The sequence below is a fragment of the Felis catus genome, chromosome C1 (assembly GCF_018350175.1).
Source record: "Felis catus isolate Fca126 chromosome C1, F.catus_Fca126_mat1.0, whole genome shotgun sequence".
Classification (NCBI taxonomy): Eukaryota; Metazoa; Chordata; class Mammalia; order Carnivora; family Felidae; genus Felis; species Felis catus.
The window spans coordinates 43,821,990-43,848,386 of NC_058375.1; the positions used below are offsets into that span (position 1 = coordinate 43,821,990).

The 26,397-nt window shown below is 54.6% G+C and overlaps 2 protein-coding genes across 5 annotated transcripts in view; both read right to left on the reverse strand.

Moving 5' to 3' along the window:
• Positions 1–2,330: 2,330 nt before the first annotated feature.
• CDCP2 (CUB domain containing protein 2) lies at positions 2,331–20,746 on the reverse strand. Its single transcript, XM_045035883.1, has 7 exons — positions 20,669–20,746; positions 19,192–19,328; positions 15,894–16,241; positions 12,555–12,890; positions 11,306–11,659; positions 8,227–8,405; positions 2,331–5,778 (listed from the first exon to the last, which is right to left on the reverse strand). Exons 1-7 carry the CDS (start codon positions 20,716–20,718, stop codon positions 5,452–5,454), a joined length of 1,731 nt encoding a protein of 576 aa, XP_044891818.1. The 5' UTR covers positions 20,719–20,746; the 3' UTR covers positions 2,331–5,451.
• Positions 20,313–26,397, reverse strand: part of LOC101096748 (NADH-cytochrome b5 reductase-like) — a 32,721-nt gene continuing 26,636 nt past the window's right edge. For 2 of the 4 annotated variants that reach the window (XM_045035879.1, XM_045035875.1), the window contains 2 exons: positions 25,073–25,164; positions 20,313–20,718 (listed from right to left, as the gene is read on the reverse strand). The gene's annotated coding sequence lies outside the window, so the exon portion shown is untranslated. Of the gene's footprint in view, positions 21,194–25,072; positions 25,165–26,397 lie in introns of all 4 variants that reach the window. The other 2 variants (XM_045035877.1, XM_045035876.1) reach the window with 2 other exon arrangements.

Consider the following 26,397-nt stretch of genomic DNA (forward strand, 5'->3'; position numbering starts at 1 on the left):
GTGCTCTGGCGACTGCGTGGGCAGAACCGGTGGCCGGGGACGCCACGGGTCCCAGAAGGCTCCCCTGGGAGCAGCCTTGGGTTCTGACAAGGCACCCGTGATGGGCAGCAGTTTGTCAGGGCCTCTCCGAGACCTCAGGAGCCCAGAACCCATTTTACAGCCTCACGCTGAGACTGGGCAACACTTCCCAAGCTCAGGCCCTGCACCAAGCATCGTGCCAAGAAGTGTTAGGGCCACTGGTTAGGAGCGGGGACTCTGAAGTCAGACCACCTGTTTTGAGGCCTGATGGCACCACTCACCAGCCACGTGACCATGGATGAGATACACAGCCTCTGTGCCTCAGCTCCTCTGTCGTGAGGACTAGACAAGCTAGCGCATAGGAAGTGTCTAGAGTGATTCCTGGCTCTCAGCATTAGTCTTCACCCGACGGGAGCTATTAGGTGTGAGACCTCAAGCAAGTTACTTGACTTCTCAGTGCCTCAGTTTCCTCATCTGTGAAATGGGACGCATAACAGTACTCCCCTCATAGCATTAGTGCAAGGAATTAAATGAATTTAATTTATGGAACGTGCTTAGATCCTGAGAATAACACCAAGCGCAAAGTGCTCAATAGTAACGTCTAACATGTATCTTGTTACAGCTACAAATGCGAGTTACGGTTGTGACCTGTTTCTATTGGCTCCTCCACCTGCTCTAGTAAAAGACCTGGGCTTTGCAGGCAGATCTGCTGCCTGGATTTGAATCCCACCTGGACTATTTCTTAGAGGGAATTATTACAGTTACTATTTAGAGAATTTATATATATGTATAGTTTAAATGTTTATTTACCTTTGAGACAGGGAGAGACAGAGTGTGAGTGGGGGAGGGGCCGAGAGAGAGGGAGACCCAGAATCCGAAGCAGGCTCCAGGCTCTGAGCTGTCAGTATAGAGCCCGATGTGGGGCTCGAACTCACGAGCCATGAGATCATGACCTGAACCGGTCGGCCACCCAACTGATTGAGTCACCCAGGTGCCCCAATAGAATTAAATGAGAACATAAATGTAAAACCCTTTTTGAACAATGCCTGGCATAGAGTACATTTCAATAAATGTTCCAGCTATTATTCCCACTTGACAGATGAGAAGACCAGCTTGGGAGAGGTTATGGAAAGCTAGTGGCAGAGCCAGAGCCAGGTCCTGGGTCCTGGTGGGTGCCGGGGTTGGGGGGATCCCTTTTGAAGGAGGGCTGGAGATGGTGGGATTAGCCGACCAACACTACTGGGCCAGGAGGTGGCAGAGACAGCCATGAGCCCAGGGCTTGGCTCACTGTGCCAGTGTGTGCCCAGACAGCACACCTGGTGCCAACAGATTAAGAGCCTTTCTGTATGGGCGGATGTCCCAGGAGAAGACATCGATGGCAGGCCCTGTTGGTCCAATGGGTGTCTTCGTTCGGAGCCCAAGGACACAGAGGGCTCCTTCCATTGTTGTTCTGAGAGAAGCTGCTAGTGCCATCCAGGTGTCCTGACTAGTAACTTCCCATCCCACCTTTCCAGCATCGCCCCAACATACCTCCCAGCCCCCTCCCCAGCCCTCCTTCCCATCCCCATCACGACATACCCTTCCGCACCTTCTTGCATTAGCATCTGCTGTTCCCCACTCTTTGGATGCCATTCCCTGTCTTCTACCTGATGCGCCTTCCTGGAAGCATGAATCATCCCTCTGGGCTCCTCTTGCACTTACCCGAGCTGAGGCAGCCATTTAAACCTTGTCTTGTTCCCAAAAGTCTTTGAGAGGAAAGCACTTTGTTCGTTTCTGTGCTGGTCTCCCTTTGCCCGTCCAGATCCACTGTCACTCTTCTCCACCCTGCTCTGTGTCCTAGGGAGACTGGCCACACGGACTGCATACCTCTGGGCCCGGCCTGAGGAGCCCCCCGGGAGACTGGAGGGCAGGGGGAGAGTGAGGGGTCCCCTGGCTGGCTGTGTTCCTCCAGGAAGTACTACTTCTCACCGTGAGATGCCTGGTTCTCCCCACTCCCTGCCCCCCAGGACGCTGAGCTCCTGAGGGAGGGCCGTGTCTGAGCCAGTCTGCGTGTCCATGCAGAGGGTGGCCCAGAGAAGATACTTGGGAAATGTCCATGACTCAGACTGCACCGAAGTTCCGAGACTGCCACACACGTGGGATTCGGTGGATGGAGTCACGTGGAGCTCCTCCGTTCATTCACTCAGCCGATCACAGATACTTACTGAAGGGCACGCGTGCCCGGCTCTGGCAGGGGCGGGTGGGATAAAGACTGCCTTCGTGGAGCTGGCGTCATAGTGACGGGGACAAGGAAAGCACACACACACCTCGCATCATTGCAGACGGCGATATGTCTTACGAAGGAAGGCAAAGGGGTACAAAGTGACAGGCTGGGGGTGGGAACGATCATGGTCTCTTGAAGATCAGCAGGGGAGCTAGGAGTCCTGGGAGACCCTTCCAACTCTGAGATTTGAGGACCCCTCGGGGAAGAGGCCCTCGCCTGGCCGGGGCCTGCCAGCTTCCAGAATCGTACAGGTGGAAGCCCCATGTGGGCGCTCTCCCTGTGTTCTCTCAAGCCTCACGATGACCTCGGGAGGAGCATCTTTGTGTCCCTATTCTGCGTGTGAGGAAACTGAGGCTGAGAGAGGTTAACCAACTTGCCCGAGGTCACACAGAATCAGGGCGAGAATGGAAATGAACGCAGGTCTGCCTGACCCGGAGGCCAGAAGGCATCTTCCCAGGGCCGGCACTTCCATTTGCCAAGGATTTCCTCATCTGTAACGTTGGCTCTACCGGGACAGGCAGGCTGGAGGACCCAAAGCTCTCGGTTCGGGGTAGGCAGGCCCGAGACCATATAACCAGTGCGGGGGGAGCTGGGGTTAAGGCCTCCGCTCTCCACCAAGGGGAAACTGGTACACGTACACACACCATCAGACACTCTTCCTGGGCCAGGGCGTGTTGGCTAATGGGTATCATTTCAGCCCTTTCATTTCTAATAGACACTGTGCCGTCAGAAAGACTGTCATTTCCCATGGCTCAGGCAGGATAATCAACATGCCGGCTGCCCAGAGGGCTGGGAATGGCAGTATCTGGGCACGTCCGTGGGTAAAACCATCCTCTCCCTGTCGGCCATTCCAGTCCTTTCCCAACCAGACACGGCCCTTGGGTTTGAGAGCTTGGCCTGGGGGCCCAAGAGGCCCCAGCTCAGGAAAGAACTGCCTCCTCTCGGCCTCGCTTCAGCATTTCATCACCTGTGACCTGGCGCAAGGCACTTCCTTCCCCAGACCTCAGTTTCCTCATCTGTGAAATGGGGGCAATTATGTCTGCCTCACAAGGTGGCTTACGTCAGCTGACACAGCTCAAACACTTGCCATGTAGCTGGTGCTTATGAGTCGTCGCTACAACAGCGATGGTGCCAGAGGTGATAATGATGCTTGTTATATTTTAAACACAGGAACTGTGGCCAGAGAAGGGAATGGGTTCCTGAAGGCCACACAGCAAGCCAGTGGCAAAGTTGGGCCGAGAACTTGGGTTTCTAGGCTGGAGCTTTTGTATGAACTCATAGGTCAAGGTCATAACAGGTTTGTTGAATCCTTCTCAGGTACTGGCCACTGTCATGCATGATCTCAGGCCCCACACAGAACCAGTGCAGCGGGTGTTATTTATCATCACCCCTGCTTTGCAGGCAGGAAGGCTGGCCTTGGGGGCAGGGGGGTGTAATCAGTCTTGTCCAGAGAAACTGAGACCCAGATGGTTTGTAGGCTGGCAAATGTAGCTCAGTGGCTAGAGGAATCTGAGAGGGAGAAGGTGGGTGAGAGACAAAGAGGACGGGGTCTCTGCTCCCAACACCCCGGGGTGTCAGTCAAAACTCGCCTGCTGGCACATTATCCTGGCAGACCTCCCTAGTTCATCGTGTTGCTACGATCTTACAGCAAGCTATGAACAGTGGTCCCATTTTGCAGATGGAGATATCGAGGCTCACAGACTCAAAGTGACTTGCCCAGGTTTGCACAATTAATGAGAAGAACTTGGACTTGAACCAGTTCTCCTAATGTCCAGGCAACTCTTTCTCCCTTGCTTAATTTTTTACTTTGTTGGCTTTTCTCACTCTTGTTTTCTCTGCAAGTTACTGTCTGCCTCCCTCTCCCCGAAGCTGCTACACCTGGGTATAGACATCTCAGAGGCAGGAAATCTCATTTGACTTCTTCGCTGCTGGGTGCTTGGAGCCGGTCACAACAATGGGGACAAAGCTGGAAACAAGTGGATGTTGGTTGGGTTGTTGAAAGAGCTGTAATCAGGCTCCAATTCACTTACTTGAGCACCGTGGTCAGCATGGTCAAGGTGGAGATTTCTGTTGATTGTGAGTGATTCATTACACAAACATACAGGTGAGCAGGGGAAGGTGGTGTATTATAACTGTATTTCTTTGTTTATTTTTCATTAACAAGGCTGTTCCACTTGGAGCTCTGGGGGGACTGGACCAATTTGCTTGAGGATGCCAGAAAGCACCGGGAACCCAACCCATGCTCCCCGTAGTGTGAACTTAGAGAAACACGGGGATGCTGGAGTAGCTCTGAGTGAAGTCCAATGGCAGGAGAAGGTCCACAGGCTCCAAAGAGAACTCATCTGAAGGGAAACAATGGACTCAACATCAGGGGTGAGGACAAAGACACAGGAACTTCAGTCAGCTTTGCAGTCAAGGATCACGATCTATTTAAGGAAAAACGCCAGCATGAAAGAGACACCAGTCCTCAGCTTCCAGCCTCACTGCTGAGCACAGTGTGGGCCCGCCTGTGTTTTATGCAGGGATCTGACCTCGCAGGGCATCGCCACCTCTTCAGACAGGATCCACTGGGATGCGCACAACCAGCCTCCAACAGCGACACCACATGGCGGAGGCTAGGATGACAGCACTAGGTGGGGTTTCGGCTCCATTTCTCTCTGTTTCTGGAGTTTGGAGGCAGGACTGGCCTGCTGTGGATGAAGTCCTCAAGGTTCCTGAGTCAGTTCAAGAGAGTGGAGGCCCCTAGACAGTTACTAAATTTCCTGCCAATGAAGGCTTGTGATGAGCCATTAGTTGGAAAAATAAAAGATGCCCTTGTTTTTATCCTGAGTGGGTAAAGCACTTGTGCAAGTTACAGAACAAGTGACCAGTGACCACAGCTATCCGTGATGCCAAGTAACACACACAGGAGTCTTCTTTTCTACTGCAGGCCATCTTTCAAATTAGTAACAATTGCACACACACACAACATGACATAGTTTACAAAGCTCATATCCATTCGTGCTCTTCTCTGAGCCTCATGCCAGCTCTGTGAGCCTAGGAAACTGAGTCTCGGAGAGGGACAGTGACTTGTCCATGGTCGCCAACAAGTCGATAAAGCCTGGTCTGCTCCTGTTTTGGGGACCGCAAGCTGCTTCCCAGGGAAGCCAGAACCCAGGTCCCTTGCCTGCTCACAGCAGCATCAGGACCACGATGGCAATGACCATGAGGACTCCAGCCAGGATGCAAAGGCCCAGGAAGACAATGTCACTGGTGTCTTGGGTCACCATGGCCACAGGGCCCTCCAGGGCCTCCACCTCATCCCTGGGTGGCGCTTCCTGAAGATGCTCGGCTGTGGCGGCATAGGGCCCCAGCCAGTCGGAGCCAGACAGCAGGTGGATAGAAGCCTCCTTGCGCCGTGGCTCACAGCGGACCTCGTACTCATGGATGTCCTCCTGCCCACCAGCCGAGAAGTCAATGTACAGCACGCTGACGATCACCGACGTGTTGTTCCTCCTCTGTGGGGGGTCACAGGGCACTCACTCGCACCTGAAGGGGCCAAGGGCTGACCCTGTCCCTCTAGATATGTCGGGACTCAGTGCCAAGGGGGCAGAACCCTAGGAGCCTGGGTTCTAGTCCCAGCTGGGCCACTGACTCCCTTTCTGCTTGGAGCCTCAGTGTCCCCACCTGTAAAAGGGACACCATGGGGATGTCTGGAAGGACAATATCAGTTTTGATGGGTCAGTGCTTGCTCTGGCTTCAAGGAGGCGGGGTCTATGAGAGAGAGTAGCAGCAGTAACAGGGACATTTGCCATGATCCAGCCTCTGTTTCAAGTGCATTATCTCATTTAATTCTCACAGTGACCCTCTCTTATTGGCACCATTAATACCCCCATTTTATAGATTAGGAAACCGAAGCCCAGAAGTTAAATCCCTTGTCTGAGGTCACACGACACACAAGTGACATGGAACTGGAGTCCCTGGCCATCCCAGTGGCACCACCCAGCTTTAGGCAGAGCCACCGAGGAGTGAAATGTGGGGGGCCTGGCACACTTGCTGCCCTCCCTACCCCTACAGATGAGGGAGGCAGGAGGCAGGTTGCCCTGAAGATGGTGGGGTGTTTGGGTCCAGAACTGAGGGGCAGTGTTTTAGTGGGCAGTCTGGCATGGCCTGGAGTGGGGCTGCAGTGGCACAGGGGCTAGTCTCCCCACCAACCCCAAATCTGCAGCAGCTGTTACACCCCTCAGGCTGCCCAACCACCCATGTCCAGTGGTGGCACTTCTGAGCTGATGCTTCGTAACAGCGAAGCTGCCTAACGCAACGCGAGCAAAGCAGGGGCAGTCGGAAGCTGTTGTCACTGGACACTGGGCGACCCCTCTGGGGAAGGGTGTGGAAGGGAGTCACAGAGGGGCTTCCAAAAGGCTCGGGTTCCATGTCCCCAAAAGAGGCTTCTGCATGTGCACCCTCAACCTGTCTGCCACCACACCCTCTGGGGAAGACTGATGTCCTAGATTTTTGTAATACAGAATTGGGCTACTGGATGAAGAAAGACAGGACCTGTGAGTGGCAGGGGACCCAGTGAAAGGGTCAAGTGAATCCACATAGTAAAGAAGGGAGAAAAAAAATCACATAAAATGGGGGTGAGGGGAAGTTTTAGGGGTTTTCGATGAGTGAGAGACTTGAGGGGAAAAAGCCACACAAGACGTGGTTGGTATTCTGGTTATGAAATCAAGTCTCCAGTGTTTTTTCAGAGATGCACAGAAAGGTTGTCATTGCCTTTGGCTGTTTGAGCTGCGCATCTTTGGAAGTGACCCGATGCAGAGACTGGTCCTCGTGGGTCTAGGACTTATAAGGGTGACACTAGGCATCCAGGAGTCTATGGTTCTCAGCTTTTATGTTTCCCATGATATTGGCTCCAAGATTCCATGATTTTTTGGTTCCAAGTTAGGGTGGTGGTTCCATGACTTGGAGACTCCGAGTGTCTGATCCCTCATTCTCGACTTCATGGTTCCCTGCCTCTGGGATTCTCTGTCGCCATCATTCCATGGCTCTGCAGAATGAGGACTCAGGGCATGGAGTAGGGGGGAGGGCAGGTCATCTTGGCAGCCAAGACTCTGCCCCCACTTCTCTTTTTCCTCAGGTCTAAAGGACAGAGATTTCCAGGAGGCTGGGGAAGCAGAGGGGCGGGCTGGAGGGGCCAGAGGCATATATTCAGCTAATGTTGGAGGCAGTAGGGTTTGCTGGAAAGTGTGTGATTTCTGCCAAGCCAGTCTGGCACATCCCTGGATACCAAGGCTGGGGATAGGAGCTCCTTCTGGGGGTGGGCGGGGCGGGGGGGGATGTCTCTCCTTTCCCCTCCAATCTGTCCTAAGAATACAAACATCCCAGGTGCTTGGGCTGCTGCCAGTGACTCTGAGGGCCCCAAACCTGGAGTCAAAGCCTCAAAAATATAAGGATAGTAGAAAAAACTCATTTATTTGTAAGCCTCACTGCCTTTGGAGGGAAGTGGTTCCTGTTACTTGAAAGGCCCTTTTGTTGTGTGGAGCCCAGGGACGATTTGGATCACGGGTTGGGGAAGGGGTAGCAGGGGGCAGCAAGGGCTGCATGTTAAAGGGGTGGGGACTGGGTGGCGAGGAGTGCCCAGGAGGAGGCAAGGAACGGCAGGAAGGCCTCCGAGGATGGTCAGGGTCAGGGCCTTGCAGGAGGAGCCTTCAGTAGGGGCTTTTGGCCGTCACTGCGCTGTGCAGTGGGGCCCCTGCTCTGTCTTCCCTGTTTGAGTATTTTGTCATGTCTACACTGAGCAAGTTTGTTGGGGTAAAGCCAAGAGGGGCTGAGTTCTGCACCCAGGCTTGTGGGGTCACTGGAGCCAGAATTCTCAGGAATTGCAGGTGCCTCTCAGCAGGGGTCAGACCCTCTCCCTCACGCCTGCCCTCCCCCCCCCCGCCCCCACCCGCCCCTGCTCCTACCTGAGACTCGGTGCCACAGGTGTCAAAGCGGGCCTGGATCCGGAAGGTGCTGCCGACTTCCTGGGCGGCACAGCTCCGGCTGCCCAGGTAGACCTTGGTCCGCTCCAGCGGTGCCAGTGCCTGTGCGGAGATCAGGATCTGGAAATCCGTGCGGGAGCAGCTCACGTTCACGGGCACGACTGGGGATGGAGGGAAGGAGGGGCTGGAGGCCTTAAGGGGCAGGTGGTCTGCCCCCAGCACCCCCAGACCCCACCCAAAGGGTGGTGTGTGGGAAAACCAAGGCTCGGAGAGGGGAGACTCCTATGCAGCCCTATGGGGATGTTTTACACGTGTTACTCCACTTAACTCCATCAGACTATGAGCTCCCCAGGGCACACACCAGGCCCTCTCGTGTCCTTGCAGCCTGGCACAGAACTTGGCAGGTGCCGTGGGGTGCTGAATGAATGAATGAATGAATGAATAAGTGAATATTCTTAACCATAAGAAGAGCTACTATTTGCTGATCTCTTTGCCATGTGCCAGGCAATTCATTCAATCATTTAACACATATTTATTGATGGCCCGCTATGTGCAGGCACAATTCTAACAGGCACCATGGAAACAGAAACGGAAGAAAAGAGCCCAAACTCCCTGCCTTCTTGGAGCTTACATTCTAGTTGGGCGAGGCGGCAATACGTATGTAAAATACATATCAGAGTGGGCTGAAAGAAAATCAAGCAAAAAAGAAACAGGGAAAGCAGGAGTTACGTGGGGAGGTGGGGGGAGCAGAACGGTAGTTTTGCAGAGGGTAGTGAAGGAAGCCTCACTCTCTCCCCACGATGACTCCATGAGGTGGACACAACTAAACCCATTTTACAGTTCCGGAAACTGAAGCTCTGAGAGGTGAGGCTGTTTGCGGTGGTTGAGTTAGGATTTTAACCGTTATTGAGTCTATAGAATCGAGTCTTTGGGTATCTCCCCACCCTATACGCACAAGATGGTGTGATGTTTTGTGTCTGGGTGTATTTTGTATTTGAGCATGTGTATTGGGGGGGGGGCGTGCTGGCTGGGGTGGGGGCAGTGGAAGGGGAGGAAGGGGTGGCTGGTGGGAGGGAAAGGGAAGAGCTGGCAGGCAGAGGCCTGGAACTCTCAGCCCCTCTCCGGGAAATGCCTCAGACATATTTCAGCCTCTGGTGTCTGGGCAGTCGGGGATTTATGGGCCCGCCGTCTCCCACGATGATCTCGGTGGCGCTGAACTGTGTGTCACCCCTGATTGATGCCGAGCTTGTCCTCCAGCCGGGAGGCCGCCTGCAGCCTGGGCCACATCTGGAGCCTGGCCCAGTGTGAGTGCCCCTGTCTGACCCTGGGCTCCCATGGGGATCTGGGGAGGGTGGTGGGGTGGGTGGGAGTGGGGCTCCTGGCCCTGGAGCAGAGCCAGGATTTGAGCTGCCCCACCCTCAGTCTCTGGAGGAACCAAAAGGAAAAGGGGCTTGTCCAAGATCCCACAGAGCTGGGAGAGGACCCATGCCCAGAAACAAGACTATTAGAGCCAAAGGGGATTTTAAAGATCCTTCAGCCAGTGTCCTCATTTTGCAGATGGAAAAACTGAGACCCGCAGAGAAAAGACAACTTACCAGCTGGCTGTGGCAGATCCCATGGCACCTGGCTCTCTGGAGTGAAACTCTAGAAGGGGTTGCTCTAAAAAGGGACAGCTCTCCTCCCCCAGTTTATGGATGGAAACAACTGAGGCCCTGGAGGGTGGGTCTGCCCAGGTCACTCTGCTGCCACTAGATTGCTGAGGCTCTGCTGTTTCCCTCCCCATCACCACTTGTGTTGGGGGTAAGGATGGAGGGGAGATGTTTTGAATGCAGACCAGGCCTGAGACACAGGAGGGAAAAAAATCCACCCTCAGCAAGCATGTCCTCGGAGTCCGGCACTGGGACCTGTCTGCCTCATTTCACCTGAATGACCACCTACCTAGGGCACTTACCAACCCCTTGTACAGATGAGGCCATTGGATGGCTGGTAAATGGCAGCATTTGGATGTGGCCCTGGTCTGTCTGAGCTCAGCCCTGACTCCCTCCCCTCGGGCCCCGCTCAGCCACAAAGGAGGCAGGCATGAGTTCTGGTCTTGGCTGTGTCCCCACTGCCTGTGTGACTGTGGTGGTCTTTCCTCTCTCCGGACCTCCCTTCCCACATCTGCACAATGAGGAGCTTCGCTCTGCTCAGACAGAGGGAAAAATGGGTCCAGAGCACAGGCATTTCTGGGCCCATGGCCCAGGGAAGGGGATGAGAAGACAGCAGAGATGGTGGACGCTGCTGGCTGGCAACTCTAATGGGCACGATGGAAGCTGGAAAAGCCCAGTACCAGCTTCCTCAGCTGCCTCTGAAGCTAGGCATGACTATCTGACCAAGTTCAAACTCATGAGACCAAGAAGTCTTTTTGGGGCTTCTGAAAATGCTTTTGCTTTCCTGATAAGGGGACACTTGTAGCTGGCATCTCCCCTACCCTCTTCCAGCCTGGAACACGGACATGATGTCTGGAGTCGTAGCAGCCATCTTGCAGTCAGAAGGCCAAGAGAATCCCAGAGATACCGGCTGAGACAGTCCCTGAACCAACAAAGCAGCTGCCTAGCTGGAGACTTCTTTTTATGTGAGGGGAAAAAAGGCCATTTGTGCAAGCCACTGTCAGTCAGGATTTATGACCGATACAAGCAAAGCTTGTTGGCATCTCCATGGTTATGCCAATTGCTTATCATAAGTAACGTGGCCATATTTTGGGGACTGCCCCTGGATACATAGGATAAGCCACAGCTCAAGAGAGGCCAGGGGCCCCAGGGAGAAAGAGACAGATGGGGTCAGGGTGATTAGGGATCATGGAGTTGGAAACTGGAAAGGCAGGGCCCTGTGGTAGTAGAAATAAGCAAGGGCCACAGTGGCAGGTCTCAGAGGTCCCAGAGAAGCAGGTGGCCATGCTGTAGCCACACGGGAAGAGGCTGAGGACACCAGCTGGTGGGTTGGAGAGAGGAAGCTACAAAGACCTGGGACCCCAGCCTTGCCCTCCCCCATCAGCACACCCACACCCTCGACGCCAGCTGACCTCCAATGTAGGCCACAGAGAAGCCCCTTCGGGTGGTGCTGCGGTCTGTGTGCAGCAGAAGCAGAAGCTGGTTGTGACTTGAGGTGACTGGTGCTGGCAGGTGGTGGCCACACCAATTCCCCAGGAGGGGCGCCTCCTCACTGGCCCCATCAAAGGCCGCCAGATGGTCAAAGTCGCAGGTCCTGGTCAGGCTGCTGGGACCCTCCAGATCCAGGTCCAGAAAGAACACCTTGACCCGGTAGCCAGGAGGCAGGCGGATGGTCCAGTGGCAGTGGATGTTGTTAGGGTAGGAGCTGGGGTACTGTGGACTGGAGAAGTTGCCTCGCACAGCCGTGTACACTTCCTGGCATTCTCCTGGATTGGGGAGAGAGGGACAGAGGAGCAATGATGAGAAGGGTGGAGACTGTCACCCTCTGCAGTACAGCTGGGGCAGTGGGCGCCATAAAGGTCCTAAAACCACCCTGGCAGGGGATGGGCACCATGGCCAGTAAACCAGACAATTGATCCCAAAGCCTGCTTTACACTGAAACTGGCTGGGAGCTGGGACTCTCATTCCAGTTGGCAGTCCACGAGGGCTGGCCCCGTCAGGAATTCAGTAACAGGACCTAATACGTGTCCTCAGAGTGGAGTCCAAACTTGGACTTGACAGACAAGGTGGCTCATGACCTGACCTTGCTCATTTTCTCACTGCCCCTCACCCAGCCCTACCTCCCAGCCTCACCGAACATCCAGCATACAAGCACACTAAGCCCTCTCTGTCCTCTGTGCTTTTGCACATGCTGACCTCTCTACCTGGAATACCCTTCCCTTCCTTCAGCCTCTGGCTAACTCCTTCAAAACACTACCGGATTCTCTCCTCCTCCAGGAAGTCATCCATGATCCTTACTGTTAGCACCGATCCCAGTGGGTTTTCATTGTCTGTTTCCTTCTCTGTCTCCTCCACTGTCTAGTTCACTTCACTGTCAAGAGTTCATTCATTCATTTGTACAAACATTAATTGAATCCCTTCTATGCGGCAGGTACAAAGACAAACCCGTAGGAACTCACAGTCAGGGGAGATCAATGTGCAGAGCACAAACATAAATGAGAGTGTTAGATCATTGCTAAAGGAGTTGAAAGAAGGGACTAACTCTGACTCAATCAGGAAGACTTCAGAGAGGTGGAGACATGCTTATGCCTTGGTACTGGCCAGGCAGGGACAGACACAGCATGCACGGGGGACTCAAGGTGTAGCCCCAGCCCCTTCTACCTGAGAAGTAGTAGGCCTTGAAGCCCCGACCTCCAATGTTAAAGTCGGACTTGAAAACCACCTGTAGCTCGTGGCCCAGCGACACGAGGGTGGGGGGCCTGGTGCTGCCACAGTAGTGATGCCCGTGGGCAGGGCCGGGCCCCCCAAGGACGACCACGTAGTCATAGGTGCACTCCTCATTGCCCTCCATCTGGAAGTCCGCGAACACCAGCTTGACAGTGGCGGGGCCGGCGGCCCGGATCACCCAGCGGCACTCCACGTTGTTGGGGTAGCTGTCGGGGTACTCGGGGCTGGTGAGGACCCCCGAAAGGCCCGTCAGGACGCCGCCACACACATCTGCAAGGAAGCCCTTCTTAACTGACCTTTCTTCCTCCCCGTGATCCCCTGGACCCCTTCCCTTGGGAACCGGACACCCCCCAACGTGCCGCTCCCACAGGTATGTCATGGGAACCTCGTCACCATCCCCTGTGCACTTGCTAAACGTCAGGCACGGGCCCGGCACTTAGCACCTACACACTCTTCTGACACCATTACCATCACCCTAGAGGAATGCTCAGTGGTTCTCCCCACTTTATGGTTGAGAAAATGGAGGCACAGAGAAGGTAAGTAACTTACCTGGGGGAGTTGGAGTTCACCCAGATAGCCCCCGAGATGAGGGTCCGAGCACAAGGAGTTTATTTGGGAGACACGGGGGGCCCCATGTGAGGAATGAGGGAGCCAGGGTCACTAAAGGGTATTCTTAGGCCAGCTGCTGACCCCTGCTGGGGAACTCTGGGGAAGGGTGTCAGGCACACGCCTCAGAGTTCTGTCACCCGAGAGAAAGGAGCTGGGGCGTTTGTACACCAACCCCTGAGAGTCCAGGCTGAGGCTGCTGGGGATACAGGTGACCAACCGAGACTTCAGAGGAAGCCTTCAAATAGAGACACGGAGGTTGGCAGGAGCCGCTGACGTGGCGAGGCCCCAGGAACACGGGCAGGGCTCTGACAGCGGGTCACCCAGCTGGTAACAGGAAGAGCCGGAATTGCCTGATTGCAGAGCCCGGGCCCTTGACCTGCCGATTCTCACTGTCCCCTCCTGTGAGGCCCGTGGGGCACAGAGCCTGAGGTTTGTGAGTTCAGGAGTGTTCTCAGACCTCTGTGACAGATGCGCAAGCTGAGGCTTGGAGAGAGGATCTGATGAAGTAGAGATGGACTTGAAATGGGCTTGTGGTCTGAGGCTTGAGATGTCCTCTCAGCTCTGTCTTCTCTTAGGGGTGTGGCCCCGGGCAAGTGACCCCTGAGCCTCGTGGGAGTAGGAGAGGTCAGAAGACCTGCCCGGCCCGATCCATCAGGCTCAGGCTCATGCAAGAGTCTAAGATGCTGGCGAAAGCCCTCTGGAAGCCAGAGCAGCCAGTACAGTTAGGAGGTGGGTGATGACGAATGACCCGACCAGCTGGAGGCCACCGGCAGGGAGGGGCACGCTGGTATTTCCCAAGACTCCAGAATCTCGCCCCAGGGCACGGCTTTGTGAACCGGGCACTAACTACACTGGGCTGGGCGGCTAAGGGCTTGACTTCTTGTCTCAGCATTTCCCCCTCCCACAGCCGTGTAACCTTGGGAAGCCACACTCCCTCTCTGCTCTCAAATTTATTGTTTGTGAAATGAGAGAGCAGGTTTTGACAGTCGCGAGACCCTTTTCAACACTAACACCCTTAGTTGAGGCTTTCAAACCATGCTCTGGGGGTTCACAGGAGCCACCTGGGGCATCTGTCTGCTGGCATGTGGGGCAAGTTTCACTCTTATGCTGTATTCAGACTATCTTTAATGCACTGAAAGACAGCGTCCACAGTCACAGGTCATATATAAACACTTCACTCGTTGGAGGCCATCAATATTGACTTATGGTTTCAGTGATTGACATATAATAAGTAAATGCTAAAGACATGAACTTACAAAATACAGTAAAGGCATACCAATAAAATATTGCTTTCCTCTCTTTTACGTATAGGGGATTAACATAAGGTTCCATTTGCTATACAGGTACTCCTGGTTTTAAAAATGTTGGAAAACATTGCTCGTGGTATTATGATTTTGATATCCTAACATTTAAAAAACCTAAGGGTCGGGGCGCCTGGGTGGCTCAGTTGGTTAAGCATCCGACTTCAGCTCAGGTCATGATCTTGCGGTCCGTGAGTTCGAGCCCCGCGTCGGGCTCTATGCTGACAGCTCAGAGCCTGGAGCCTGTTTCGGATTCTGTGTCTCCCTCTCTCTCTGACCCTCCCCCATTCATGCTCTGTCTCTCTCTGTCTCAAAATAAATAAAATTTTAAAAAATTTTATTTATTTAAAAATTTTATTTATTTATTTTTTTTTTTAAAAAAACCTAAGGGTCTAGGGGCACCTGGGTGGTTCAGTCAGTAAGGTGTCCAACTTCGGTTCAGGTCATGATCTCATAGTCACACTGGGCTCTGTGCTGACAGCTCAGAGCCTGGAGCCTGCTTCCAATTCTGTGTCTCTCTCTGCCTCACCCCTGCTCGGGCTCTGTCTCCTTCTCTCTCTCTCTCTCAAGAATAAATAAACATTAAAAAAAAATTTTTTTTTAAACCTAAGCATCCAAAACTATGATGAGATCAGTGTGTGATTCTTGTGCTTTCTCATCCCACAATTCTGTGCCTCTAAAGCCAGCTTGGGGAGCAGTCCCACCTGAGCCCCTAACTGCTGTTGGTAGACCCTGTGTGCCAGGAGCCTCTGTGGTTGTCTACTGCTTGAGCTAACATGATTTAGGCCCTTGGTTTGGGCCTTGGGAGAAGGGAGGAGGTTTGAGTGTATGCAGAGAGGCCTGGAGACAGGAGGAATAAGTCAAGGAGGAAGGCAAGGAGGAGGCCTCTGCCCCCCTCACTAGACTATGGTGCAGTTTTCCAGCCTGGTTGAGGGAGGGAGGGTTAGGGACCTGCAATATAAGAGGCATTAAGAAAGACTTAGGGAGGGAGAGTGTCACCAGCCCCACACAGACCCATGCATATCTTATACTCTGGAGGACTTGGGTTGGGATGGGAGGGGTCTCTTGCCCATCCCCAGAGCATGGCGTCCTCTCTTTTGTCCTGATGCCATGGCATGGGATAAGAAGGATGATGGCAAATGCAAGAGGACAGCGAGACCCTCCTGGGGACTCCCAGGACTATTGCCGTGAAGGTGGGAACCCACAACCACCATGACCACAGCCAGAGGCTGCCTTTGCCCCCGAACTGCGACAGCAGGGTCACCCAGGCTCTGGAGCAGCCTGCAAGTCTCGCCTTAGCCCACTTCTCTTCCTCCCCCCTGCCCCTGCAGGGCCACCCTCTCCCCTGCCAGGACCCCCTTGCCTTTCTGGTAGCCAGCAGAAAAGCCGCGGCTGGCCACGTGCTTGTCTGAGTGGAAGACGACAGACATGACATGCCAGGAGGAGGTGAAGGGCGGCGGGGGCACCCGGCCACAGAACCTCCCCAGCAGGTTGCCCTTGTCTCCTGAGGCGCCGTTGTAGACCTCCAGGTAGTCGAAGCCGCAGGCGTCATGGTACTCCAGGTCGAAGGCGTGGAAGGTGAGCAGCACAGAGGAACCCTCGGCCACCACAATCAGCCAGCTGCACTCTGTGTTGTAGGGGTAGAGCCTGGGGAAGTTGGGGCTGGAGAAGTTTCCGGAAGGTGCTGAGAGCACACCCCCACATTTAACACCTGGGACAAGAGGGAAGAATGGCTCAGTCAGCGCTGAGGTCCTGGGGGATGGGCCCAGCTACAAAGCTGGGTCTTTGGGCTGGGCTGGGCTGAGGGAGCATGAGGCCACGACCCTAAATCAATTCATTTATGCCTATGTGTGCTCATTCATTTGCTTATTCCTCAAATACTTATCAAGCGTTCTTTTATTTATTCAACAAACGTCATCTGAGTGCCAGGCAATGTTCTAGGTGCTGCGGTTACAGCAGGAGCAGAGCTGACAAAAATCCTTGCCTTCGTGGAATTTACATTCTGGTGGGGAACGTGGATGATAAACACAGTAAGTAAAATATAGAGCGTATTGAATAGTGATTAGTGCTGTGGAGAAAAATTAAGCAGGGAAAGGAGATAGGAAATGTCAGGGTGGACCTATAATTTTAGATAAAATAGAACTCTGTGCCAGACCCTACACGTGTGCAGGGAGGACTTTAAACATTACAAATGATAATACCCCCGCCCTGAGTGAAAATGCGCACAGCTTGTTGCGGTTAAAAGTACATTCTCATAGGCACATATTTGCTTATATTTAAAAAAAGAAAACAATGGAAGGAAACTAATAAAAGTGATTCTCTGTCAGGGGATGGAGTAAACAGAGGGGAAGAAAAGGCATGCCGTCTAGACCTCTTTCAGTGCGACCTGTTTTATGATTTTGACTTTATAATCATGAATAACTTTTAATATAATTTTTAACTTGGCAAAAAAAAAAAAAAAGAAGACATTTTTAAGTAATCCCTAAATATTCCAAGCTGAAACAAATAAACTTAGCCATATATCAGGTTGGAGGCACATTCACATGGGGAAAAAGGATTCCAAATGACGTGGAAATACACTTTTTTTTGACTGTATGTTCCTAGTGGGATATATCCCCAGCACAAAATGAACCACGAAGTAATCTGAAATATTACTCAGTAGACTTACTATTTGACTAACAGTCAGTAGTGCTATTTTATAGTATTTTATAAATCGGAATAAAGCATGTATGTTAATGTCAATAGAAGCTAAGACGTTCAGTGCAAGAGGAGAGCAATACAACCATAAAGTTAAAAAATTAAATAGAACACTTGTGGTCCTCGATTTGAATTGAAATTAAGATTTATTTTTATTTCTAAAAAAATTAGTTTCCTAGCTCTGTTCACTGAAAAGGTCAAAAAGCATGTAGCCAGGCCTGTGCTGACTCAGAATGGGTGTCTCCCTGGGGAGAGTACTGTGGAACGGGGAGGAGGGGGGGGTTGGTCAGGGGCTGGGAGTTAGGCAAATGAGACAAAGCCAAGCAGTGTGACTGCAGCCACACAGGGGCTCTGGGGGCCGCAGGGAGGGAGGCCAATCTTGCTGGGCCAGCACTGTTAGGGGAGGGACAAGATTCACGGGGAAGGTGATACTTGAGTCTGACCAGGAGGAACAAGAAGGTTGTTAGTTGGGGACAATTCGGAGGGAGGAAATGACGTGAACAAAGCTCTCACGGTCACTTAGCCTCCCCCAGCCTCAGTCACGCATCTGGGAAATGGGGTGGCTGTGAGCACCGGGGAGAAAGGGCTGCAGAAGCACACCCGGCTCAGGTTGTCAGCTCCCTGCTGGCCCCCGCAGCAGGCTGGGGCAGGAACCGTGTCTGATTCATCCTTTATGGTAGGAGGACAGAGGGACATTCTGTCCAGTGCCTGTCCTTGTACTTCCCCTGGCCCTGCCCACGGGACAGGAAAAGCCCTGGGAGTGTTGGAGCAGAATTCCTGTGGCCAAGGAGGCCTCAGGCGCCAGCACAAGGGGAGGCCGTGTCCTCCAGCAATCAGCCAGCCACCCGGGACCCCAGGGTCACCCCAGGGTCACCCCAGGGTCACCCCAGGGTCACCCCAGAGCCACTGAAGCCCCAGAGGCTGGAAAATGGGAACAGCTAGCTTCTCCCCCTACAGGAAGGAGTGAGACGCCTGCATACCCAGCCCACCTCTGCCACCAACTAGGTGAGTGGCACTGTCACCTTTCCTTCTTGGAGGCCCACCTGAACCTGCAGGAAAACCAGGCACCGAGGGCTGTTTGCTGAGCCCCTGTAACATGCACGCCCCTTGAAGACCAGTGAGGTGATACCCCACCCCACCCCCCGCCCCTGGCTTCACAGACACACAACGCTTACAGGGCTGGAGCAGCACAAAGCCACCCGGGACCGGGGTGCAGGCAGAGGGCTCTGCGAGCTCCAAGAAGGGAGCATCTGAGGCCGACGAAAGCGTGTGGAAGTCTTCCTGGAGGAGGTGGTGTTTGACCTGAGTTTGATAGATGACCCAGAGGTTCTCAGATGGAAAAAGAGAAAAGGGACCTTCCAGACAGAGGGCACAGTGGGGTGAAAGCTCTGAGGGGGAAGCATTTCCAGAAGGGGGGTATATCCTCTGCCAGGACATGGGATGCCCAAGGGACACAGGGAACCGAGGCTGGATATTACGGAGATTAGGGCCAAACCTGAGAGACACTGAATGCCATCAGGAGGGACTGTGATTTCACCCGCTGGCAGTGGGGAAGTACAGCAGGCTGTCAGGAGGAGAGTAAAGGCTCCCTCTGGCATTAAACCTTCAGTTGTTCTCTGAGCCATTCCCTTAGCCCTTGGTAACTATACCTCCTTGGACAGGTTACTTAACCTCTCTCTCTGCCTCAGTTTCTTCACCTGTGAAATGGAGAACTCATGCCCACCTTGAAGTTTGCCGTGAAGATGAAATGCAGTCATATTTGTGAAGCACCCAGCACATGGCAGGCACCCCGTAAATACCGTCTTCCACCATCTCAGAAACAAATACATCCTCAACTCAGCCAACTCCCTCCATATGGCCTCCTGCTTTCTGTCCTCCCACATGGAAGCCTCCTGAGGCCCTGGCAGCCACCTGGCCACTCGTCTACCCCCTCCCAGAGCCCGCCTGTCCTCAGGAGCTCCTACCTGTCATGGCTTGGGCCCCGGGGCCTGGGCCCAGCAGAGCCACTGCCAGCAGCAGACAGGACCCCAGCTCTGCCAGCATCTCCTCGCCAGGGCCCCCACAGGTCCGTAGAGCTCGGGGCAGGCCAGGATCTGAGGGTCTGCAGCAGGGGAAAGACAGGTGAGGCTGAAAAGGCCTCTAAGTTAATGGCGACCTGAATAATTCATCAGCCCCTCGAATTAGTAAGCTGATCCCCAGGTGCTTCCTTCATTCCACTCTAAGGTGACGGATCTAGTGTCACCAGGTTTACACATTCTGAGATCTGCACTGGCCACACCACATCGGGAAGAAAAGCAACTTCGGGAGGGAAAGGAATTTGGTGGTGGAGAAAGGGCATGAGTTTGGGGGCTCGGCAGATCTGGCGTCCGCTCCAGCTCAGCCTCTAGCTTGCCAGGTGGCCAGGTGGCCTTGAACAAGTCATCTAGCTCCTCTGGGTCTCAGTCTTACTCATCTGTCCAGTGGGGCCATTCAGCCCTGCCTACAGGGCTGTCACAGAAATGGGACGGGGTGATGTGTCTTGCAGCCAGGTCGTGGGTGTTTGCTACGGGCTTTCCCAACCCCGCCCGTGGGGGGTGCTGACGGGAGGCTCTGATTAGTGGGACCGGTGGGACGAGCATCCCTCGGACATACTCAGATTAGCTCAGAGGGAGAGTGAAGGAGGTGGTAGTGGACAGCTGATGAGGGAAAAGTCTTTTTCACGGAAGAAGGCAGCTGGAAAAACAGAATGGGAAGATAGTAGTGCGCACCTCCTAACGCGATCACAGATCTGGCCACGGTGGAAATTCTGGCCAAGAATCTTAGATATTCCCTCATCTGATCCACAAACCCTGCCTGAACATCACTCTGCGTCAGGCTGTGTGCTAGGAGTCAGGCTGCAGAAATGCCCTCAAGGGCTCTGCGTCCGACAGGAAACAGGATCTTTCTACTTCCTCTAGGAGCCCCTTTTGGTTCAGTTCAGCCCAGGGCTCGTTCGCGAAGCTCCTTCTCTGTGCAGAGCATACACCAGGACAGGGCATCTGAGGGTAACACGGCATGTTCCCGCCTCCCAATGAGGAGGCTGGGCTCTGCTGACGAGATCTGAATCCTGACTCTGCCTCTCCTGCAGGGTGGGAGCAGCCTGGAAAAGTCGCCCAATCTCTCTGAGGCCCAGCCTCCAGAGCGTGAAGAGGAAAAGACAGTAGCTTGTCACTCGCTGAGAGGATACAATGAGATGGTGCACGGGAAGTCTTAGCTGGCGCCTGGCTCCGCGCATGGGAGGAAGCACGATTTTTATTTACCTCAGAGGAACTCAGACGGCCATCTGCCAGACCACATGTTGCCTCTGGCCCATCCTTGTGTCAGGAGGTCCCCGGGGAGCCCTTTGCTGGCAGCATGAGAAGCCACCTGGAAGGTGTTCAGCAGAGAGCATCGGGATTGGTCAGGCCTGAGAGACTGGCTTACCTGTGGGACTTGATTGGCAGCGACAGAAAGGTTCCGCCGTCCTGGGCCATCTGAGGGGACAGGAGCTTTTATTAAACACCCACTGTGTGTATGAGAGAGAGCGCTGACCTAGTGCCTGCTGGGTGCTGGGCCTGGTGCCAGAAGCCTCACGTCCGTGTGCTTGCGCCCTTCTAATTTCACAGGCACACATTAGACTCCCTGTCTTACAGAGGAGGTAACTAATACCCAGAGGGTTTGAGCCTGCTGTCTTGGGTTGAGTTGCTCTGCAGGAGGTCTCTGTGACAAGGGTTTAAGGGCAAGCAGCTTATTTGGGAGGTGATCCAGGAAGCACAGGCAGGGGCGTGGGGAAGTGAGACAGGGTTGAGAAGAAGCCAGTTGAGGGTATGTTGATGAGCAGCTACCATGGTGGGCAACCCGCATGCACACTTCCGGCAGATGGTGTAGACTATGGCCTCAAGTTGTACCAGTGAGGGGCAAGGAATGGCTCCAAAGCACAGGGGTTGCAGGCAGAAGCTGTCTGCATGCCTGGAACGGTGAACACCAAGATGCAGGCAGGGCTGTGATGGCATCGGCTGAGCCACGCAGAATGGAAGACTGTCACCGTCATCACGACTACACCCTCGACCTGCTATCCCTTGGATCACTCACCTCTGAAATGTTCATCCTACCTTTGAAACAGCCGTCTCTTTCCACACTCCATGCAACCTCTAGTCTCTTTTCCCTGTGCTTGTCCCACACCTGGCATACCCTTTGCCTCATCTTGGGCTTAGATTCCAGGGTGTGACATCTGCGGGACAAGCCCAGCTGGCTGTATTCTCACCTGCCGTGGACCCCCGAGCACTGCTGGGCAGCGCTCCGTCACCGAGCGGTCAGCACTTGTGCCTGGTCAGCGTCTCCAGCCTCTTCTCGGGTCTCAGTTCCACCCTAAGCCTCTCCGTGTTTCCCTAGGTGGCTCTCTCTCTGACCCTCCACGGACATCATCCCAGATGGTCACTAGTCTCCCCTTGCAGACAACCCCAGCCCCTCCAGCAGAAACAAAGAGATGGAAAGCAGACACCCCGTCATCTCCCACCCTGTCTCCAAGTGCTCATCTGTCCCTTCCCTCCAGCTGCAGGATGGTTCCACATCCTGTCCGAGGCCAATTCCACCTCCTATGCCCAGCACCTACCCCTCTCACTGACTCTGGGACCTAACCCTCCATTAGCTCCCCTCTCTCTGGGTCCCCAGCCTCTCCTGCCTGGCTTTCCTTCTGTCATCCACATTTAGGCACACGGATGCCTCCCCATCATGGGGGTGGGGGGGGATACAAACACTTTCACAAACCTGTGTTTCCCTCCAGCTCCCACCCTACCCATCTGCTGGCTGTCAGAGCCAGGCTTCTTGAGAGCAATGTCTACACTTCTTATCTTCACTTTCTCCCCTCCCCTCCCTCCTCTAGGGTCTACAGGGCTGCCGGCATAGTGCTACCACAACAAAACCAGGATTTGGTTAGCAAAGGGCAAGGCACAGAAGGCTGTTGTGCTGGCAACCGGCAGTAACCACCAGAGTGCCCCTCAGAATCCACAGTGGACTCATTGTCACCCTCCACCCCTGCTGCCCCCAAACTTGCTTCTCCCCTGGGATTCCCTATTCAAGGTGGTGGCACCACCAACCCACGAGCCAGAAATGTAGCGGCTGCCTCGGCTTCCCTGCCCCTCATCCCCACGTACACGGTCCGTGCTCGAGCTTCGTGACCACTTTAGGCTCTGAGGCAACTTCTGAAGCCACCGCTGGCCACGCTTACCACCTCGCCCCTGCCTGACGACGGCAAACTCCTCCCTGGCCTGCGTGCCCCTGCTCTTGTCTGCTCTCTTCCCCTCCAAACTGCTCTCTGCCCCGATCTCTCCAAAACGCAGGTCTGACTGCATCACCCCTCTGCTCAGGATAAAATCCCAAGTCCTCTGCTTGGCATTCATGCTTCTTCAGGACATGTCAGACTTTCTTCCCGTCTTGAGTTCCACACCCCAGCCACCGGCATCTCTCTCACTCTTCATGCTCTGTTCCTTGAGCCTGAACTGCCCCTCTTTCTGCTCCATCGTCCCTTGATGGATGTTGTCATCTCCTCCAGGGAGTTGCCCTGTCCCCACCCCAAGCTGGGAGAGTGCTCCCTCTCTGGGTGCTCCCCTAGCACAGCGAGGGCCACCTGACTCTTCTACGAACATCCTCTGTCTTTTTGGGCTTTTCGCTCCAGTGCCTCCCACGGGGCTTGGCCCAGGGCACATCATCTCATTGTCTCCGTCCCCACTGCACCCCTGCCCCTAGCACATCCTAAGTGCTCAGCAGCCATTGACAGATTGAACTGCTCAGGAACACACAGCTAGGAAGCATCCCTATCAATTTGAGCCCATGTTCATCCGTGCCCAAAGCGTGTCCTTTTAAATCCCCCCTCTGCCCCAGGGGGAATGGCAAGGGTCTGGTGTGGTTTTGCCTGGCAACTCCCAGAACCAAGACCATGTGGGTTCAGATTGCAACTCTGGCAGCTACTAGCTGTGTGATCTTGGGCAAGTCACTTCGCCTCTCCAGGCCTCCGTTTCCTCAGCTGTGAGATGAGAGTGGCTACCTGTCAGGCATTGTGAGAGCTAGATGGCTAAGGCATGTGGAGTGTGAGGAAGAGTGCCAGTCCCACTAAGCTCGGGTACATGCTCTCCCTTATCCTGCCTTCCGTTTGCGCGGACCCCAAAGGCTACACAGACCTCAGGTCTGCTAGTACTTTTCAACTCTCCTGGAAGTCTCCAGTGGGTGGGGCCTCCCCTGCCCGGCTGCCCTCCCTCCAATCAGCAGCCTGGCTTCGGCCTCTCTCCCGGTCCCCGGGGGGGTGGTGGAGAAGGAACAAAGGCTGCCCGCTGCCTGCCCAGGAGGGTCATTAGTGCCTGAGCCGCCCACGGGACAGGCAACCCCGGGCTCCTGGGGCCCTGCCAGAGCCTGGCTGTGCAGACTCCCACAGCCGAGCCCTGAGGACACACTTTCAAACTTCTAGAGGGTGTCTTGGCACAGAGATGCCTCCCCTCTCCATGACTGGCTCTGCTGCATCTCAGACGCCTAGCGGACACAAGAGCTGTCTCTGAGAGGCACTGTGAGTATGTCCGGGGTGGAGGGCCTGCTGCCGTACCTGTCTGTTTCAGCCACTGTACAGACACCATACAGACTGTCCGTCTCTGGGTGCCCCTGCGTCATCATCTGGTCATGCCGTTTCCCCGGGCACACGAGCCCATCTTAGTGTCTGTGCATCAGGCGCCAGGTACATTAATCTCTCTGTGGGTGACTGTCCACTTCTGAGTGTGAATATGCCCTTTGCTGCTGCACCCAACACTGCATTCATATCCTTTTCTTTGCACACACGCCCATCTCTGTGCATGCACATGGACCACACCTACTTCTGCCTCTGTGTATCCACGTGTCTCTACCTACACGGATATGCAGCTACGACTGCATGTGCCCAGCTTTCTCTCTGGATCTGTACAAACATTTCTGAGGGAATGTCCCTCCCCGGCTGTGTATCTGTGTCTGAGTGCAAATGTCAAGCTGTGTGCATGCATGACCGTGTCAGGGGCTATGCACCTCTCCACACATACATTTATCTTTATAAGCTCATGTCTATTTCCACGGGTGCACAGCTGTATCACCTCTGTGGATATACATCTGTGCCTGGGGCCCCTCTCCCCTTCTTTTCCTATCTGCATTCTGTCACTCCACCTGGGGACAGGGTTTGGTGCCCATGGGACAGCAAGGGTGCTGCCTAAAGCGTCCCTTTCCCACAGAGGTCTGAGCTGACAAAAGGGGGTGTGACAGAGGGCTGGGAGCAGGGATGCCATGCCAACCCAGGGGATTCCTTGGCTGTGCCCCAGGGAGCCACATCTCTCCATTAACCAGGGCCCTGGGGACTTAGGGGGGCTTCCCATGAGTATGGGCCCAGTGGCAGAGGCCAGGAGCACCCGGGGAACACCCACTTAATATCAGCAGGGTGCGAGATGGGCACGTCATATCCCAGACTTTCTCTGCCAGGGCCTGATAGAAAGCCACGGGGTGGCACAGGGTGAGTGGGCGAGTGTGTGATGGAGGGAATACAGACAGCCAGCAACCAGGAAAGCCAGTGAAGGGAAGGGTCAAAGAGCAAGGGGGAAAGCCAAAAGCAGGGGAGGCAGGTCCTGACCAAGACAAGGCTGTTGGTGGGTTGGGGTAGAGTCCCAGGGGACAGGAGGAGGGGGCTGTCCCTCACAGCTCTAGGAGCCACAACCTGGCTCCAGGGCTGGAACTCTGTGGAGAGGAGGCCTCCCTCCCCTGTCTCTCCTCTCTCTAAGTCTCTTGTTTTTCTCTCAGTCGCCCTACCCTGTCCTTTCCCAAGGCTACATTGCAAAGGCCACATACCTGGAATGATGTCCCAGAAGAACAGATGGGCCAAGGACCAGGTTTCCCTGAGAGGCCCTGGACAAGGGCGTGACCTTCACAGCCTCCGGCTCCTGGGCCAATGAGAAGAAAGTGAGGAGGGGGCCAGGATCGCCACCATTTGTGGGGCCTGCCCGGCTCGGGGTCCTTCCACATCGGATCTCACCGAACCTTCCAACCATGCAAGGGGAGGCTACCGCCCCTATAGCACAGCCAGGGTGGGTGCACTTGGTCCCGGGGCAGAGCGAGAACCAGGGGCCAGCAGAGAATGGGCCCCTCATGGGACCTGCTCACCATCAGCTATGTGAGGGCACTGCCAGTAGCCCACAGTTTAGTGGAAAGGGTGACGGGTCTGGGTTCAAATCTTCCTGGGTTTGGACCCGTCTTCCCCATCTGACAGGCTGTGTAACTTCGGGCAAGTCACTCACTTGCCCCGGAGCCTCAGTTTCCTCATGTGTGAAGGGGGTTACTAATGCAGCTCTCTATCTGGGCTCCCTGGGCTGCCGTGAGGACCAAATGCAAGATCTGAGAGCAAAAGGGCTTTGCGAACCATGAAGAGCTGTGCACGGTTGGTGTCTGGAGGGGGCTACAGCAACAACTGGAGTAACCACTATAGTGAGCTGGGCGTTGTGCTAAGCCCTTTGTGTAGGTCGCCCCCTGTAATCCACACGTCCCCTCCGAGGAGGCCCCACCATCGCCCAGTGCACAGGCCGGGGCACAATAAATACCCAGGATCACTGTCTTCCGTAAATGGCAGGACTGGGATTCTAGCCCAGGACTGCAGAGCTGCAGGGCTGGTGCTGAGTACTGGGTAGGTTCCAGGGAAGTCTGACCACTGGGGGTCCTTGAAGAGGCAGGGCCTGGAGCAGAGGGGTCGGGGAGGCTCTGGAAGGGAGCCTCCTGCTGGCCCAGCTTCTCCTGTCACCTCCCTTTGATAGCCAATTAGTCCTGCTGCTTTGGTGGGCAGGACCTTTAACACACCAAGGCACGGTCCAGGAAGTTCATGGTTACTTACATAAGGGGAAACTGCCCTGGTGAGCTTCCCTGCCTCAGGAGAGGCTGCTGGAATGGCTGTCCCAGGATTACAGCCTCCAGAGAGGTGTCCGGAGTGTCTGACTGCCTCCTCTTGCTCCTCTGGGCCCTCCTGTCCTTTCCCCTTCTCACTCTCACACCACAGTCCACCTCTTACCAGCTCCCTCAGCTGCCCCTCCTTGCCCAGAGCTCGGGCACATGGGAGCCTTCCAGAGCCTCCTGCCTTGCACCGGATACCAAGCCTAAAACCTTCCTGCCCCAATGGAAAGCAACTG